Raw genomic sequence first — 19,454 nt, 5'->3', positions numbered from 1 at the left:
ACGAATCGGTACTGTTTGTCGAAAATTCCTTCGACGGCCAGGTCACTTTCAAGAATTTAAAGGCAGCAAGACATCACTGTTTCGGCTTGAGCGCATCTTTTTGACTCTGGCGTTTTTTGAAAGAGCCCACGGTACATGCCTTTGCACAATTGTCGTTTGAAGAAGATCCTAAAAGAATCTACGAAGATCCTGTTATGTTATCGAATGGCCCTGCCTAAACACAAAGTGCACTTTTTCTCGCACAATACCTAGTGGTGTGGTAGCGAGCACAGAAAAGGAAAGACAAAGAAGTCAATAAAGTGAGAAGATCAGGGCGGGGCCTGTTTATCTTGCAGTCATTGACTGGCCATAACCTCGAGCAACGGTAAGCACGTTGTTTGCATCTCGTAATACGGTTCCTCTCGTTAGGATAAAAACATATCCGCAGTTTTGGAAGTTGCCTTGAAACTGCCATCTTATCAGGATAACGAGAGACAGTTTCCGGCAAGAATCAGACGCCCGGGGCTATAAAGGCACTACGACTCCTAATGCGATGAAGCCAACAGCGGCAGTTGTCAGTAGGCGCACATTTATCTTTTTTTCCTACCCCTCGCCTCTTACGATAAGTGACCCATTTATATCAATTTCGCCTCTTCCGCGGCTAACGTGTAGGCACCAGTTCACCTGTAAATTGAGGACACAGTGATTTTGAGAGTGTCTCAGCAGAATCACGAGTGCATACAGTTTGAACCTGTGATACATATATATATATATATATATATATATATATATATATGCGAAGTGCAAAGCGACGTAATTCATTGGTGGACATGAGAGTGGAAGAACGTCCTTTTGCGCTTCACCGCGACCACCCGCAACAAAATTATGTAAACCGAAACTAATTAATTACTGTAACAAATGACCCGCTTCGGTGGCAGATTTCTCTCTAAAAGGTGCGCACTGAAGGTCCCGAAACGGGTAGTACCCATTTTAATCCCGACGGCGCCCTGCTTTAGAAGTTATGCTTTTTCACGAAACTCATTTGAATTTTTATTTAAATAATGAGCGGCTCCAACTCATTCACCCAGTGCACAGGTTGTAGGCGGTATCGGACAGATACTTGTAAAAAAGGAAGTTATTCCATTGGTGCGTCAGTTCGCGAATTATTTAGCCCGGGGATTTAACTGAAACACCCTGTATGCAGGTTTAAGAGGTTGAAATATCAGACGGCTGCGAAGTCGAATAAAATTAAAATAATAAGACGTGGGCAACTGATTACAGAGAAGTTAAGAAAAATTGGTTTAGTTAGTGGAGAATTTAACACGAAACCTACAACATCGTATTTTAACAAAACGGTCGACGTCTCGACAGTGGCACTGTCCTCGACAGGACAAAAGTGTCCTGAAAATGTCAACTTTAGTCCTCACGGAGACAGTGCCACTGTCGAAACGTCGATCGTTTTGTTAAAATACGATGTTGTAGTTTTCGTTCCATTGACATTTAATATTCTGGTTCACCGTTTCGACGGCGATGACGTCTGCAACAGGAATGGAACTCCAGTTGACTCCTGTTGAAGGCGACGCCGTGCGGGAATTCATCAGGTTATTTCGTATTAAGCTAATCCTTGTGCAGCTTGTATTTCTACTACCTATTCTCTTGGTACTAAACAATTTGTTGACATGACAACAGAATTAAAGACAGTCGGTGTTGTTGTCAAGATGTAAACGTTCCTAACATCTAAATGTCCAGCGATGTTCCGTTAAGGGTTCTTGATGCAATATTAGAATAATGTTACACTCTCTTTTTTACGATATGCTGTTTTACGCTGCTTGTACACGACTCATATGTGAAAACTGTACTTCCTGTGTTCCAGCGTCATTCGAAAGGTTAGATGTTCTTATGGAGTGTGACGTCAGATGTCGGATTTTCCTGAACAGGCTCAACGTACTCTGTTGCGACTAAGCTCATTCATAATTCTGGACTCTAGGAAGATTGCATCTTCTGTTGCTTAAGCGCTTTAGAATTGCCAGCCGTTTCCAAGCTGTCGACGTTAGCTCTCAGACTATACTTTGACCCTCTTAGGATTGAGCGAAGTGATACAGTTCGCCTTTACTCACATACCTGTGATTTTGGCTGCACAGGCCACAACGTAAATGTGCGTGGCTTGATTATGATTAGGGAATGGTAATGGTAACGGAGAGAGAAACGGTATGTTGCCGAAATTGGAGATGGTAACGATAACGGAAACGAAAATTATCATCCGGTATTGAATTCGGGTAATGGCTATTCCTGGTGTACGATAACATTTAAGTGACTTTTCATTTTATTTTTGTATTCTGATGACTCTATTCCCTATAATGTTCTATACTACACGTGAGCATGGAAACAAAGCGCATTATTGGATCTCGAGGGATCCCCATAACTCCATGGCATCAGCACATGAGTCATCAAAGTAAAAAAACCGGGCATGTTGGTGTTGATCTTGCATGATGAACTAGCACTGGGAATGGCACAGACAGCATCATGCAAGAACAACACATGAGACTTAAACAACATGGACTCACGCACTCTACACAGCACGAGGATGGAAGCCTACGATTTTTATTTATTTATTTTTGACTTTTTTCATTTCACCTTGGCTATGGCAGTATTGTTTACTACTGAGAGCGTCCGCCTATGTATGCGACATTGGATGAAGGTCATGCCCATGTTGAGTTGCTTGACCCATAGTGACTGAAGATATACATATTTTTTTCTTTATCTTGCAACATGTACGTATTTCAACGACGTAAAATTACTTGTGTAGTGTGCACGCGTGACACCGAAGCAGCACTTGGGCAAAAGAAAGTGCTGACAGAGACGGATGGGCTCCGCTCCCGAAGCTCTGTAACAGCCCTTTCCATTACCGGAAACAGTAACGGAAACGTAACAGAAGCGAAATTGAAAGGCTGGTATCAGAAACGGGTTACGGGGACAAAAATATAGCAGTAAAGAACATGAAAAGGGTTACGAAAATACGTCCGTTATCCTTCCCTGATCATGATTGCTGTGAAGGCACTGAGCGTTGAGGCTTTCGGTAGGATTGCTCCAGAAAGGTCACCCTTCTTCCTAGCGCCAGCTAAGGGCCATTCGCTTCGGAGTTTAGCTCCAGGGAAGAAGTGGCTTGTATCCCTTGTCTGAAGTGTCTAGAGTTTTTGTTCAAGCACATAATCCCTCAGTGCATCCACGTAAAGTTTTACGAGAAAAAATTGGGATAGTTCCCGGTAAGGACCTGGAGGAGCCTACCACGTTGAGGACACATTGCTACAGCGATGTATTGCTAGGGGAAAATCCTAATATGGGTGCAAGCTGAGTCTCATATCCTATAGGCCTACTTAAAAAATAATGTGCTGCGGGCCTGCATCACTGGTGTTAATTGTCAAAGGTAACTGTCAAAGGTACGTTCCATGTCGAAGAACAGTTCCGCAACCCTCTTTTTTGCACATTCTATCATGCTTGACGCCGTACACTCAATCCAGTAGCGGGCTCACTGCACTTAAGTGTGCTCAGAAGCCGATCATTCAGTCTAGGGGGATTGCTTTGACCTCAGGGTAGCTTAGGTGTCGGCAAGGCAATAACGGCACTATGACTTTTCGGATGCAGGGGGTTGGGGGAGGCTGATGGATAGCATCCTATACGGAACTGACTGATTTACTCTTTTTAGAACGGGAATTACCGTGCTATTGTCCTCCATATCTTGCAGACGTTGTTCAATATCTAAACCTGACTAGTATGTGCCAAAGGGAATTGGAAACCGCACCTGTCAAAGTTTAGCAAAACTTGATAGGTCACAGTATGTTTCTGGACGAAATCTGCTATTTGATGTCCTCTGCCTTTGGGAGAGAAGGTCCGAAGAGAAAGTCCGATGGTGCTTTTAGGCTTTTGCATGAGAAAAAAAAAAAAAAAAGAAACGCCCGTAAATATCCTCCGCGAGATCCTCTGTTGAGGATTTCTTAGCCCTATAGTACAGTGTGCGAAAACATTTGATTCTGGTACGGTACATCGGTGCATTAGCGACTCCTCATATCTTTCAGGCCGATGCGTGATCATTGAGGGACGCTGAGTATGACTTCCAATGTGCACGTCGCAAGATGCCCGCAGAAGAGACTGCAAACAGGGTCCTGTCTATAGTCTGTCCTCCCAAAGCAGGGGTGTCGACGTAGGTTGGGCTGTTCTCTTTGATGCGCTTGGCAGAGGTCCTTCTGGGTCTGTACAAAGTACGAGACCCTGCTAAGTGCCGTTGTAAAGTACTACATCGATAGTGTCGGATGTGGAGGCAAGACACCGACTTATTCCCCTGCAAACAAAATTTACGATTTGGAAGAATTCATTCCAGCGCTGTACATGATCCAGCTCACCACTGTGCAAAGTCCCCGTGAACTCTGTAACTTAATCCTCTAAGAGAAAATAATTACTCGCTATGTGTGGGACCAGGGTAAATTTATTTTACTGTGTTTCACTTCGTTATCATACTATTTTGTCTTATCGAGAGTGCTCAATTTGATGATAAGGTCGTGTGCATGACGGCTGCCTTCATTTGCTACCTCCTGTGACAGCATCGGGTTAAATGTTTGATATAATGAAATGAATAAATAAAATGAACAACGAAACGTATAGCGAATGCGAACAGCATGGAATGCAACTATACAAGGATTCCACGTCGCAACAACAACTGTTCACACCTGAGCTGCAGCCAGTGATGGGCTGTACTTGAAGTACCAAGTACTCAAGTAGTACTTTAAGTGCATTTCTGTGTACTTGTACTTTACTTTAAGTACATTTTAAATCGTGTACTTTGTACTGTACTTCAAGTACTTTTTTCCGAGTACTTTCCCATCATGTACTCAAGTAGCCAAACTTGGACCGCAGACAAAAAATCACAAAAGAGTATAAAAAATGCACCCTACTAAAAGCGCTAAAATGACAGCAAGAAAACCAAAACACACAGATAGCGCTATCTCTGAGTTTTCGTCGTCTTGTCGTCATTTTAGCGCTTTTAGTGGGATGCAGTACCAAGAGTCCCAGTCTGACATTTTATCAAAAATGATTTTTGTGCTTTTAAAGAGCATATTCCTTGAAGCAAATCTATTGTTGAGAGGCTTGAAATGTTGAAAAAGTATCAACGCTTCTATGATTATGTAAAACGAATGGAATGGACACTGTAATCAGGAGCACAATGACTTGGTCCATTGTCATTTCAGTTCTCCCAGTGGAGGGTTCTATGCTTTATATTGTTTCCTTCATTGGCAATTAATTATCATTTTACATCACATTATATGTGTGATTACATTACATGATGAACACTCTGAAAGACACACATGCTTTCATTTTTTACATTTTACGTTTTTTAATTGGTTACATGCATTACATTACTGCAGATCACAGCCGTATAAAAATGAAGGCCTAGATTGTGCTTCATCCTTTTTTACTTTCTTCATATTCTTTTTTTGAACATGTTGTATTTCAAAAAGCATCAAGATATACCCAGAACTATATAATCTATGTTTGCTTGTACTTTTTTTCCTTAAAATTTCCTAGCCTGTTATAGCAGAAGATTAGTACCGGAACACCACATTAAGCGGGTGATCTTGGATCAGTCAGGACATAATACCATTTTGCATAATCACAGCACAGCTGACTGAGTACATCTCTACATGTAACTGCAAATTATGTAATCTGATTAAGTTCATATTCACGGGTTAGCACTTAACCTAGGACATTATGGGTTCAGAGCATCTGTCAAGAATACTCGCTAAAGTTTTGACAAAAAGGCAAGACAGAGATACTAAACAGTGAAATGCAAAGTGATACAAATTAAATTGGCAATGTACTTGAGTACTTGAAGTACTTTGCCTAGTACTTTGTACTTTACTTGAAGTACATTTGGAATTGGGTACTTTGTACTGTACTTGAAGTGCTAATGATGCCTGGTACTTGGTACTTTACTTGAAGTATAATTTTGAGGTACTTTGCCCATCACTGGCTGCAGCCCTTGTTTACCAACTCCGGACGAGACCGACAGGCAAATGGCCGTTCAGCAGCTTGTTGGACTGCGCCACCCTCTTATACAGGACATCATGCACCATCATCGCTCCCTTCTTCCTATGAAAAACCTCCCTCGAGGCGTACAGACCATGCTCCATAGGCTACACACTGGATCTACGTTCACCAACTCTCAACTATTCAAGATAGGCTCTAGGAGTGACACTGGCTGTGGCTACTGCCAACAACCTGAAACAACCGAGAACATCCTGTGAGCATGCCGGGCATACCATTCTGCGCGCGAAGCCCATCTCCCTAACTCTAGCTCTGGCACGCAAGCGGACATCCCCTACCCCGGTGGGGCTTATTCTGAACGTTCCGCTGAACCAAGAAAGCTTGTTTTCTTTCAGCAGGAGGCGGGTCTTGCCCAACAACCCATCTAGCACTTTGCACTTCCCGACGGACTCACGCACCCTCTACGCATCTCCACCCTTCATCCTCCATCCGTTGTTTCTTTTTTCTTCGCTACAGTCGTGACGCTACCCAATTCTGTGTGGCCAACAAGGGCGAGCCGATTCTGTCATTACCCTCACCCCCACCTCATTACTCGCGGTTATTCGGTGAAAATATAATGAGCCTCACAGTGGGGACCGAAGTCCTACATTGTCCAAAAATTTTAGTAGTGTTTTTAGGGCGGAGCGTTGGTAATGCGGGTTTGACCGTGCACCAAGCAATAGTGACACGCGCGACGACACATACCCACGTGACACAGTGAGGCGCGCACCAGTACACCCAGCATGTCCCCATCATCTTGTCTCGGGGGATCACCGTTACCTTGTCTCAAGCCTCATTGGCCCCATGATGCAGTCTCAATGGCGACGTGAGATCACCACCCACTCTCTGCTTTACTATGTTGACCCCACATTACCCCTTACTCTCCCCCGCCAAATGCCGCGTTCCTTTACCACAGTCTTCCACCGCATGAGACTTAATGTGGCTTTTACACCGGCTTTCAAACACCTCCTCGGTGTCGGCGCGTTCAGCCTCTGTTCCACGTGTGGTGTGCGCGGTGACCTCCATCACCGTTCTCCTGGTCTGCGGACAGTACGATCGCGAGCGCGCCCTCATGGAAACTGCTCTCCAACGCGTCGATCAACGCCAGTTCGACTTAGCCAAAATTCTCAGGCCATGGTCAGACCCCTCACATCTGATGCAAGGCCTACGAGCTGTTGCTGAATTCCTCTCCAGCACTGGACTAATGAACGAACTCTAATAGGACACCTTTCCAGCATCATCACTTTCTCATCCCTTCCACACCCATCACATCATCATCCCATTTATGTGTGTGTGTCATAGTGAGTGGGCGCGAGTCTAGCTGATTTAACGACACTGCAAGCGTGGTACTGAAAGGTTGGTATACCAACCTATCAAGAGAACACATCATTCTCTGTTGCCCACATAGTAGGGGCAACGGAGCAGGATATGTTCTAGATCTTCCAGAGCGCCGCAGTGACGGCATCTTGAGGAGCCGACTTCTCGTAAGCGGGAACATCACTGAACTGTAAAAAACACGTTCTGTCGCATCTGATCAATTAATGCAGCATCCTGACACAGCATCCAGCTCCGCGTCGCGGACCTCCTATTGTGGTCATAGGTACACATGTCAAGGATTGAATTGCTTTGACATAAAAAAAGAAAGAAAATTATACATGCCCGATTAACACATTTTTTCTCACTGCACACAGTGATAACAAGTTCACAGTTTGGTTTTCGTAAAAACCATTCCACAGAAACAGCTCTGCTTTCCCAAAAGGAACTAATCATCGGTAACCTGGAAAACAAACTATACACACTAGGAATATATATCGACTTTACAAAGGCCTTTGACCTCCTTGATCGCTCAATTTTGCAAACTACAGTACTGGGGTATTCGTACCAGAGAGTAGAGTACCATTATCGCTCTTGGAATCTTACCTATGTAATAGATACCAATATGTATGGAACAATAATTTTCGATCAGGTCTACTTCCCACTATTTCCGGTGTACCCCAAGGAAGCATCTTAGGTCCATTACTTGCCACTATTTCCAGTGTACCCCAAGGAAGCATCTTAGGTCCATTACTTTTCAACATTTACATAAACGACATTGTAAACACAACTCTAGTAGCTAAATTTTTCATCTACGCTGATGATATTAGTGTATTTGTTTCAGGAAGCACGATTAGTGACACTGTAACCCATGCAAACATGACTCATTCTGCGATCGGGGCATGGTTAGAGCATAACAGGGTATCTATTAACACAAACAAAACTAAGGCAGTGCTATACAGGACACGTAATAAACCTGTATCCATTCCCTTCAACATCAGGATAGGTAACCAGTCCATAGAAATTGTAAGATCGATTAAAATCCTAGGGGTACTATTTTCAGATAGTCTGACTTGGGACTGCCACTTGACGTATCTTCAAAACAAAATGGTGAAAGCAGTTGGCATCCTGTCTACTTACCGTTGCGCACTCCCGAACTTCGTAGAGGTCACTCTTTACAATATCTTAATGCGGTCTCACCTTACCTATTGTCACCTCGTATGGAGTACGACGTCTAAGACTAATATTACTAAACTTTATCTATTACAAAAACGGGCAGTAAGATTGATTGCAGGCATTCCTTTCGATCATCACACAGCTAATATTTTTGATCGCCTAAAAATTACGAAGGTACAGAACATTTACGATTTCCTCCTTCTAAAAACATACCTTAGGGTTGTAAAATATAATAATACGTTAACCTTGTCAATATGTAATCTACAACATCATATAGATAGCGAAACACGTCAGGCTCTATATTGGAAGACCTCAAGGACGCGATCAATATGCGGAGATCACTCGCTACCCCATAACATCGAAAAGCTGTTGAATTATTATTTAAAGAGGGGAATTGATCTTGAATCCATGTCAGCTGTCGCACTACAGGCCATGCTTAGTGATTATTGATGTCTGCGTTTTTTTTGTGTGTGTGTGTGGACATTTCTGTGGTGTATATATGTATATATATCTCGTTTCCTTGTTTTCATTGTAGTATTTTTCACGCTTAAGATTGATGATCACAGTTGCTATATATTGTTTGCTGTTGCTGCACTGAATGAAGGGGATGCGCCCTCATCAAACAGCATGATGCTGTTTTTTGGCCACCTCCTATGTATCTCTTACCCTTACATTGCAATAAAGTTAACTTGAAATGAAAAATTGAAAAGCTCCCGCTTTGTCTGCTAGGGGCGTTTCCTCGACGCTCATTGCGCTCAACCTTAAAATTTGTCCATGCATATCTTAGTGTATGAGCCAAAACTCTCTTTCTATTTCACCACATGGAAGCCCTCACGTGTGCTTGCCCTTAAAGAATACTTTCCCACAGTCTTGCTCTTACTGCGGCAGAGCCTGTTCCACATTACCGCAACACCATAGGCACCAGGCCTGCCCTATTTCTACTTTTCTTGCACGCCGCAAACGTTCTGTTGTGATCATGGGCACATGCCTGCAAGCTTTCATCCAGTTAACGTGGCGGTGATCCTTCTGGATGGGATATAAATACCCCTCCCATGACAACAATTTGAAAACACAGCATCTGCTTGGAGCGACGAAAAAATGTAGAATAACTTCGCGCGCGTGAACAAACTGCGGCAGTGGTGATCACCCTTGGCTTTGTTCTTGCTGCCAGTGCATGTGCACTAGTTTTTGTTCTTTACTTGGCAGCATATCAGGAAGGTCTGTTGTTGTCTACCGATCTCAAACGAGTATAGAGCAAAGAAGATGTCTAACAAAATTTTGTTCGACTCATTTTCGCTTCGAAGGTACAGAAGGGGAAACTGGTGCATCTTTGAGCGCATGGATAACATACCAAACTGCTTATATTCGATGAAACGCTTGTTTCGAGAAGCCTTTTCGGCAGTATGAAAGAAATAACGAAGAAGGAAAGTAAATATCCAGTATCACTACGCAATGTATATGACATTTGTTCGCAATGCACCTGAAGGACCAAACAGTCCGTGTTGCCCCGAACCAGCGCGTGAGATGTGTGCAAACTGCTTAGAAATTCACGTACGTTACACTTTTGTTTTAGAGATAGAGAGAAATAAAAATAAATTCGTCCGATCTCAAAATGCCTCGCTCTTCCCTTTACCGTTTATCGAAGAAAGAGTTAAAAATTGTAAGACTGATGCAAATTGGGCAAGTTGGTAAACGTTCAACATACTTAAAAGCGCCAAAAGACAAGGACAGAGAAGTATGCAGGATGAGTACTCAGGATGAGCGCTCGTCCTGTCTACTGCTCTGTCCTTGTCTTTTACCGCTTTAAGTATGGCGAAACAGTTAAAAAAATATCCTAGATGTCGGCACAGCAGGTTGTTCCCACTTGTTGTTCCCACTTTCGAAACGTTATTCCTCAATAATACGCACGGTAATCTGGCTTGGTCGCCCGTTATTTGTCGTCCAAGAAACCTCAGAGTGAATTCGGAGAACCCTGGGGTCGCCAAAAGCCGCTGTGCTTTCCGAAATTTCTTAATGGTCCGCGGACTTAATCCAACATAATAGGAAGTATCTTGAAGCAACTTACATGTTAAAGGCTCTGCGCTTCTCTATTTCACCCACTATTTTTGAGGGATTAATAGAGAGGCGAGGTCTGGAACGATAGCTCGGCGTTTCGGGTCTTCGAAACTCATGACCACAATCATCTGATAAGGGGCGAGTTCGGGCCCTGCTACAAACTTAGGTGAAGGTCGACATGACGTATCGGTGAGCTCGATCATGCCGCATATTAGTGTACTCACCGGACAACATCACACTTGTAAACAGAGCAGGTGTGATGTTATCTGGTGAGTGCGCTAACATCCGGCATGATCGGGCTCACCGATACGCCATGTCGACCTTCACCTTCAAGTTCGTAGCAGCGCTCGAACTCACGCTTTATCAGATGATTGTGATCGTGAGTTTGGAAGGCCCGAAGCGCCGAGCTATGTCTGTAACACGAGTGTCTACTTCTTGTGTAGCTTATTCATATTATATGCATTGTCAATGCTTCTGCCATCTGGAGTTCTGCCACCCAGCAACGTGTACACACCTCGACCCCGTATCACAAATCGATAGCCAGTACATCGTCTTCCACACATTCTTCTCCAATCGCTCCTGTTTTTCTTTTATTTTTTGTTTTTTTTCATGCGTGAAACGATCAAAAGCAGCAGAAAATTCGTGTCTTCTGTTAAGCTTTCCTGCGGTCCAGTGCTATCAGTCACTGGCACACTGTCAAAGCTAGGCTGAAAGTTGCATGGCTTTCTATAACGCTACCTTCGTGTCTTCTTTTTCTTTTTAACTTTCCTTTGAAGCTTGACTCTGACTTGTATGGTGTCACATCCATTTATCAATCGTGTGTCGGGGCCGAGTGTGAGTCTGCGACAGGGGAGGAAGCTTCCCTGAATTGCGAGAACGCAATCACTTTACGCCGAAAAGAAGGAAAGTGAAAAAACGGGAAGAGGATAAGTAATGGTGCAAATCAGGGGATGCCGTGTTGACAGCTTCGTGCTCTCTGCTCTCTCCTATGTTCAGCCGTAATGCTTTTACGTAATTTGGAAGAGAATAAGAAGTGGACACGATCTTTTCGTTCTCTGCAGGCAACACGTGAAAGCAATAACAAAATTTTGTGTTTCATATGTCCTTTCTCGTGTTTCCTCAAAATTTGCGGCGGCATTTTCCGAAACCTGTTCAAACGAAGATGCACTACGTTTCGTAGAGGTAACGCTTTCGGGGACTATAGTAGATCCAATAGACGAAACGAAAAATTACGTTTTGGTGTGTGCAACTCATGGGACCGAATTGCTAACGACGCTCTGCACTCGCAATCCTTCTTTTCAGATTTTTTGTGACCTTCACTTCCGTGTTACCGATCGCACTGAAATGCTGCGACGAACGAAGTGGGTGAACATAACGCAAAGGACCTATTTTGAGGCTGGTACACAACAAAAGCACCAAGGAGTCTAAGAACATGAAATGTTTAAATAAGGCAGCCGTCGAAAAAGCCAGACAGTGGAGGGAATCGAACCGTGCACCTCTCGAATGCAGAGGTCTTGCTATACTATGAGTCCCCTTTCAGTGACCAAATCTGCCTTACAAAACAAAAACATTGCAGAAAGCAGCGCAGGCGATGTTGCTTGTGAGCGTCACTGCTGCACACCCTGTGTTATGATGTGATAGAAGAAGGAAAAATGGTTATTTAAGTCACAACAAAGTCAGGCTGGCTACCCCAGACCCCTTAGCCGCAGTTAGTTGAAAAACAAAACAAAAAAACAAAGAGAAAACCCAGTAGTGGGGGGGGGGGGGGAGAAACATCCCGAACTATGTGGAACACTTGTCACAAACGAGAGACCAGGAAGTGTCACAATATTTCAATCTGATGCGTTTCTTCAAGGAAGCGCAGGAGCGCTTTCAATGCAGTCGCCTAATGATTGAATGTTTTAGGACCCAGGAGATTTACAGACTCAAATGGGCGGGCGTCCAGGGGTGACAGACTTGTTCTAGTGTCATGGGACTGTCGGCATACTTGGAGCACCTTAGGAGGATGTGCTCTGTGCCCTCGACAACATCGCACTCACTGCAGTTTGGAGATGGTGACGTAGCCAATTTGTAGAGCAACCGACCGCTGTACGGGACAGAGCCCGTACAGGAGACACGAATTTTATCGAGGAAACGGCGGAGGTATATGAAAGCGTAGCTCGGAGTCGACTCTATAACACAGCGAAGATACAGCAGGTACTGTCAGCCAAGAAGAGTTGCACATTTGTTGCCTCAGTTCACGTATCATCCCCTTTGCGTCTCCTGTGGTGAAATAAATGGTCTTTATTTGTACGTGGTCATGATGACGTGCATCTGCAGCCTCGTTACCGGCTATGCCGCAGTGACCAGGAGCCCACTGTAATATAATATCATGCCGCTGTGAGACTGCGGAATCATATAGGTGCAGCACATCATGAACAATTGAGGCCAGAGACACTGTGCTCAGCAAAGAGGCCAATGACTCTAGGCCGCGTCTTGACTGCGCACCCTAAAAAAAGGGAAACCGTAAACCGCCTGTTAACACAATAGACAGTGCTGCTGCCTGTAGGCATCACTGGGAACAAAGGGTTAAATGACGTAACCTGCATTTGGGTGTTCTATGCGTATTGTGGCTCGCGAAGCTGTTCACTAGAAAATATTTGACGGTGAGGCTTGTAAAAATGAACCGCCTCGATTTTCGCTCAGTGTCACTGCATTCGATGTATCGTACACGTGTCGAAGTACGCTTAGACATAAACGTGCAGCTTATACGACGGAACTTAAAGATGGCGAACAAGGTGGAGCATATTATGAATGATGAGTAGTTTGTTAAGCACTATGTCACAGATAGTACATACAGAGAGTGAACAACGTTCACCTGAGCAGAATTGACGGCTTGTACAATCAGAATTTTAGATCAGAGTGCTCCGGTGTGACTACGATGATTTCAAGATTACGTCTAATTGATGTCTGTAAGGGAAGTGCTGAATAGGACTAGGTCTCTTCCATCCTTCATAACATGCTATGTTCCTTGTCTCTGCTCAATTCCTCGAGCGAGATCTACGTTTTGCATTGTTGTCCGTCGTTGCCAGTATTTGGTTGGTCGGCCTGTTGGTGGCTTTTGTGCGGATGCCATGGCGTATAGTCATGGAGGGTTCCGGGGTTCAGCCACCCACCTGAAATTGTACCTTTTGCGGTATATTTGGGGGTGGCTAAGCGAGGGTGAAACCCTCTCCCTGATATGTAAATTTTCCGTAGAACCCCTTGCGAAGTCGCTTTCTGGCTACGCTATACTAACGGGTGCAGCCTTCCTGCCACATGGCAGCGCGTTGCAACTAGCACAATCCGTTGCGCACCACAGAGTTGTGCACATAATTGAGAGAGCTCCTTCTGAGCATTATTTCTCAACATCCTCACACATACGGGAAGGTATGGTCAAGTAAACCATTTTGAATATGTATTGCACTGCTTTCATTCTGTCAAACGTGTAAAACAATGAAGAGGACAAGAATGGAAAGGCTAAGGGAGGAGCCTCAGGATCACAGCTGCCGGTATTTCGAACAAGGACTGTTCTTCTGGGGGGAGGGGGGATTTATTGGCAGAAAAAGAGCTAAAAGGAAAAGGAAAGATAAAAGGGGCAACACGCGACACGCCGGCTTGCTATTCCCTAAAAAAAAAAAAAGAAAGAAAGAAAGAAAAAGAGTGCTCACAGTGAGCACAGGAGGCCCGAATCACACAGAGTGTGGAGCACCGCCTTTGTGACGCTCTACTGGCTAGCTCGCTGCTTGGAGCCAAGGGCCTTCTTCTGGGGTGTGACAACGGCACAGTGCATCGCTACTGGGTCCCACGGTTAAGCTACTCGATCTTCTCTGCTGGGCGAAATATGAAATTGCGAAAGCGTCGTGCCTGTAACTGCCGTCGTGCTTGTCTCCCAAAGCCAACAAATGCCGTGGCATCCTTTAGTCTCGCCTGTGACGATCGTCTGTTGTGTCCATAAATGGTAATCCACTTGCCTTAGCGGGCGTTCACACGGGCCAACTTTCTGCACCAACTCGGTCCAACTTTGGAGTTGGTCGCAGTCGGCCGACATCACCGACCATGACCAACTCGAGTTGGTGGGAATCGGTCGCCGAGCTATAACTTAGGAGAGTTGGTGGTGGTCTAACCAATCAACGCGAGGAGCATTGCCACGTGACCCTCGAGGGCGTCAAGCGATTTCGTTCCTGTCGTACTGCTTGGCATGGGTTCAAATCCTACAGGGGTACAAGATAATTTTTTTTTTTTTAAATATAGCGGCATATAAACATAACAACAGGCATTTTTTGAGATACTGGTCACCTTCTGGCGAAATAAAATGACTTCGTTTTGATTAATGACAGTTTAAAAAAAAGTCACCAGCGGTTGGACTTGAACCCATACACCCCGATTGCCGTAAGGTTGGTTGTGGGCGGAGCTAACGAGTTGGTACGTGTGAACGTGGAGACGGTACAGTCTTGAAGTTGGTCCAAAGACGTTGCTTCGAGTTGGTCTGAGTTGGTGCTGAAAATCGGCCCGTGTGAACTCCCCCTTACGGATTGTGAACCGCACATCGTGCATTCAGAAGAACGTTACCTTCTTCTTCTTCAGCCACAAAGGAAATGGCAGTTAGCCACACAGGGGGATGAGCCAGGAGTATGAGAGGGGGGATAATAGTTCCAGGGGACGGGCGGGCGTTGTAGAGACGGGGACGGTGGTGGGGGTTAGGTGGTCAGGCTACACCAGCAGCGAACGTTACCTTCAATTGCGTCAATAAATAGCACGTGCACTTCAAATTCACTCTCTTGGACGATTGTAACTTGGAAACTATAATCAGAGCGCGGCCAGAAGTGTGTGATGTAAATCACATACAGTCAAACCTCCTTCATATGACACTCGCTAACCTGACATCCTCGTTAATATGAGTATTCGTTTATCCAACGATGTACGACGTCTTTTTTTTAACAAATAAGGGGCAAATCTGTATATTCAACCCTAAACATTATGACCGCCGGCGACCGGACAAGTGGTCCTCCTGACCTACAAGTGCCCCGTTCTGTTGCATGACGGCTGCTTAACCCGCCGCACACCGGTTTTCAGGAAAACTCCAGATGCTTTTTCTGGCACTGGCAAATAAGGTTAAAGACCGGCGTCTATGGTCACCTTGCCATATACTGATGGATTGACCTGCTGCAGTCGTATACGGGAGCAACTCAATGATTTTGAGCAACAGCAAGGCACGCATAATGTGTTTGCCATTGATCGTGCCATAGTTTGGAAAAACTACAGGTTGAAAATGTCACTAAGTACGAACTTTAATTGGATGTCTCCTGCAAGTAATCTGTAAGATGATCTTCAACAACGTCTCCTATTTTTGTGGTAAATGATAACAAAGCATTGTGTTACGCGCAGCGTTATCTTTCTATTTTTGGTGCATATCATATGTCGTTCGTTAATTGACAATCCGCTTTATGACCAGTATCGGGGGTACGGTCGTGCTCATATTAACGAGGTTCGACCATAGCTCGGCTTCAGGTCGCGAAACTCACGATCGCAATAATCTTACAAGGCATGAGTCCAGCCACATGTTACCAACTCACGTGAAGGTCGACGTGGCGTATGGCTCAGCTCCATTAGCGCACTCACCAGATAATATCACACCTGCGACCAGAGATCGGGAAAACAACACATGCACTGGTCGAAAGTGTGATGTTATCCAGTGAGTGCGCTAATCTGCGGCATGATTGAGCTCAGTGATACGCCATGTCGACATTCATGTGAGTTCGTAGCCTGCGGCTGAGCTCCCGCCTTACCAGATGATTCTGATCGTGAGTTCCGTGGCCCAAAATGCCCAGCTATGGGTTCGACTATTTCTGCGGTGCTGTTGAACACGCTGTGGATTGCAACAAACCAGAGAATAATACCTCTCTTCCTTCTGTCATGCAGGTAACAAACTGACATGCGATTGTCGCATTGCCTGGATCCTGCATCTTTCTGAGACGACCAAGGACCACAAATTCCGACGGGAGCTACGTCACATCAAATGTGAGTTCCACAGCCCTAGCCGGACGAGTACCAAGGTCGCGAGGCTAACCAAGCAGCAACTCAACTGCTCTACGGACTACACACCACCAACATTCGCTACGACGCCACGTGCGACATCTGCTCCGCCTCCACCACCACTTCCTTCTACACCAAAGATGATGGCACCCAAAGTCTTACAGGGTAACGAACACCACACCGATGGTGGCGATAACCGTATCACAGAGGATATCCCCGTGCACACAGAAGATAAAAGCCATCAGGACGACGCTGAGCTTACGAATGATGTACAAGTAGTGCACAACCAACAGAAAGCTGCCAATACTCAGGCAGCTGCCTCCAGAAAGAAGAACAGTGGAGCATCTGCGTCCACTGTGTCCACTTGCGCAGTACTGCAAGTTGTGGTATCTGCTTTGGTGAGCTTTGCTTGTTCCAGGTGATACGGCAAATGATGTGTGCAAGTTTTTGAGTCAGCTTAACTACTGAGTCTACTGTGTTGGGCGAGACGACTTGACAGAAGGTATTTTTGTAAACGCTAGAACACAGTTTTTGGCTGTGTTCAAAACTTGTGATTGTCCAACGTGATATCCACCGGACATCCCGGAGTACACGGACATGGAGCCGACAGTTCACACGCTGTATATTTCTGTTGCGTCTACGAGCGTCCGTAGATTAATCATCGTTGTCTCCATTGCTACACACCGTTGCTGTACAGTGGCCCTGACAGCGCACTGTTTACAATCATTTTTTTCCTTGGTTCCCAGGATGTGAAATCACAGCCAGTCGCTTGACTCCTAAGGAGCAAGCGATGGGTCGTGGTGGAATGCACATGTGCCAGGAGTGCACATGTCTAAAGGTTGGGAAAGATTCCAGCGATTGCGGAGGTTTTAGTGCGAACTGCCAATAGTGGTAAGACAAAAAGGAACCGGTGACATAGGACTAAGATAGGTTGGGCACTGAATGACATAAGCCACCAGTTGTTATAGTGCGACATATTTTCGAAATAAAACTGGAGCGAATAAAGCGAAATAAAATGCGTGTGTTACAGAAGTTTGAGCTTGCAATTCCAATATGAACTCTACAATATGTCCTTCAATATGATCCTCAATGCGAATTTAACACTATATCTTGGTGCACGATACGCGTAAAAGCTTCGAAACAGGGCATGTTTAAGTGTGCATAATTTCGTACGGTAAGGGAAGGACCTCAGGACGAGCGCCGTTGATATTTCGAACAGAGACTGTTCTTCGTATCTTCCGCATAATATGTAGCTGCTTGAATTGATCTGCTGGACCAGGTTGAAAATGTAAGTACTATTGCTATTGCGCAGATTGTAGTGAGCACATCTGCCCAGGTGAACAGAAAGCTGAAGGGCTTCGTCTACCAGCAGTCGTGGGTCAACTGGACAAAGTAGACGGATGGATGGATACGCCATGAAAAACACGGAGGGAACAAAAAAAAAAAAAAACTGAAGAAGCGTGACGAAGTCTGTTCCGCTCACGTGAAGTTACAGCCATCGGAGTGATGAATCTGCAGGGTACCAACTCTTGAACATTCGTGAAATACGACTGTGCCGATATAGTGTATTTCGTATAACTGCAAAATTTACTACTACTAGCATACAATTCTACCTCAAGGACATACGTGCTGAAATAATCTCTTAAATCATTCAGTGCTTTCACACATCAAGCGTCATGGAACAGCTGGTCGCACCAGTGCGACCTACGTTTCCATTCTTTTCTTTCTATTTCTATTCTATTCTATTCTGTAGGTTTTGTGGTTTTGATACTCCCGTGATTGCATCCTTCAAAGTGGCTTCCTGAAAGATGCCACTGCTAGAATTGGATACAGGGATTTAAAAAAAAATATTTTGCAATATACGTGTCTGTATTCTCAGTTAACTATAGTTTGTGGTTTGTCGAGAAGCGTGGTGACGTCATCTGCGGGTTCATGGTGAATCCTACTTAGACGAGACATTCGAAATCCACAAAATGAAAAAAAGTTATGACTGGCGATGAGAAAACTGATTATCTAAGCAAAAACGAAAGGATGATCTCGAGCGATGCTATCGATGAACCGTTGAAAAGATTAAGCAGCGTTCCTCAGCCCTCTGACAGTTCCACAGGACAGTGTTCATATTCGTGGCGTGCTATATGACAGGAATTTTGATGATTAAAACGCAAGGGTACGAGACGACTTAGTGGTCTCCAGTTACTCTACCTTGTACTCACCTCGTCACTTTCATTCAGTCTCCCGTTCCCGTCGTCTTTGCTCCGGTAAGCTCTCTGTCATTGCGGTAGTCATATCAGAGTGAAAAGAGAACGAAGTACAGCTTGGGACAAAAGTTTACGGAACACGGCACTTGCGTATTTCATTATCGGAACGGCCCTCTGCTAGCCATCAGGAAGAGATCGAATAAGAAACGGGTGACCGGCTATTATATCCATCTCTCAATATGTCTGTCCACTCCTGCTTGCTGCTAGGGTGTCGCTCCAATGGAGAAATGCGACAACCCGATGTTCCGTAAACTTTTGTCCCAAGCTGTACCAAGGTAAACGTGCACGGGCGAAAAAACGGGCGAGTACGGGCGAGTACGTCCACAGAGGGGAGCGCACGGGCCATTGTATTGATTTATTGAAAAGGAAAAATGTGGAGATGTGACTCGCGGCGAAGTCGGGACAGGCTACTCCAGAACACGTAAATAGGAGCAACAGTATGAAAAGAAAACAAATTCAACCTCAAGATGTCCAAGAGACATAAAAAACAGGCAGCGGCGAGCTAATGAATGTTTCCAGTTAACAAGCAACATTTCAACAGTC

General features: G+C 44.9%; 1 protein-coding gene across 1 annotated transcript in view; it reads left to right on the top strand.

The window, feature by feature from the left end:
* LOC135385586 (connectin-like) overlaps window positions 1-17,685 on the top strand; it is a 135,968-nt gene extending 118,283 nt beyond the window's left edge. Inside the window, exon 3 of the mRNA XM_064614992.1 lies at window positions 16,540-17,685. Coding sequence (XP_064471062.1) covers window positions 16,540-17,075 — 536 coding nt within the window. The 3' untranslated portion in view covers window positions 17,076-17,685. The remainder of the gene's footprint in view (window positions 1-16,539) is intronic.
* The last annotated feature ends 1,769 nt before the right edge of the window (window positions 17,686-19,454 follow it).

The sequence above is a fragment of the Ornithodoros turicata genome, chromosome 2 (assembly GCF_037126465.1).
Source record: "Ornithodoros turicata isolate Travis chromosome 2, ASM3712646v1, whole genome shotgun sequence".
Classification (NCBI taxonomy): domain Eukaryota; kingdom Metazoa; phylum Arthropoda; class Arachnida; order Ixodida; family Argasidae; genus Ornithodoros; species Ornithodoros turicata.
Note: the sequence above shows the minus strand (reverse complement) of the source record. Positions and strands in the feature narration are given on the sequence as shown.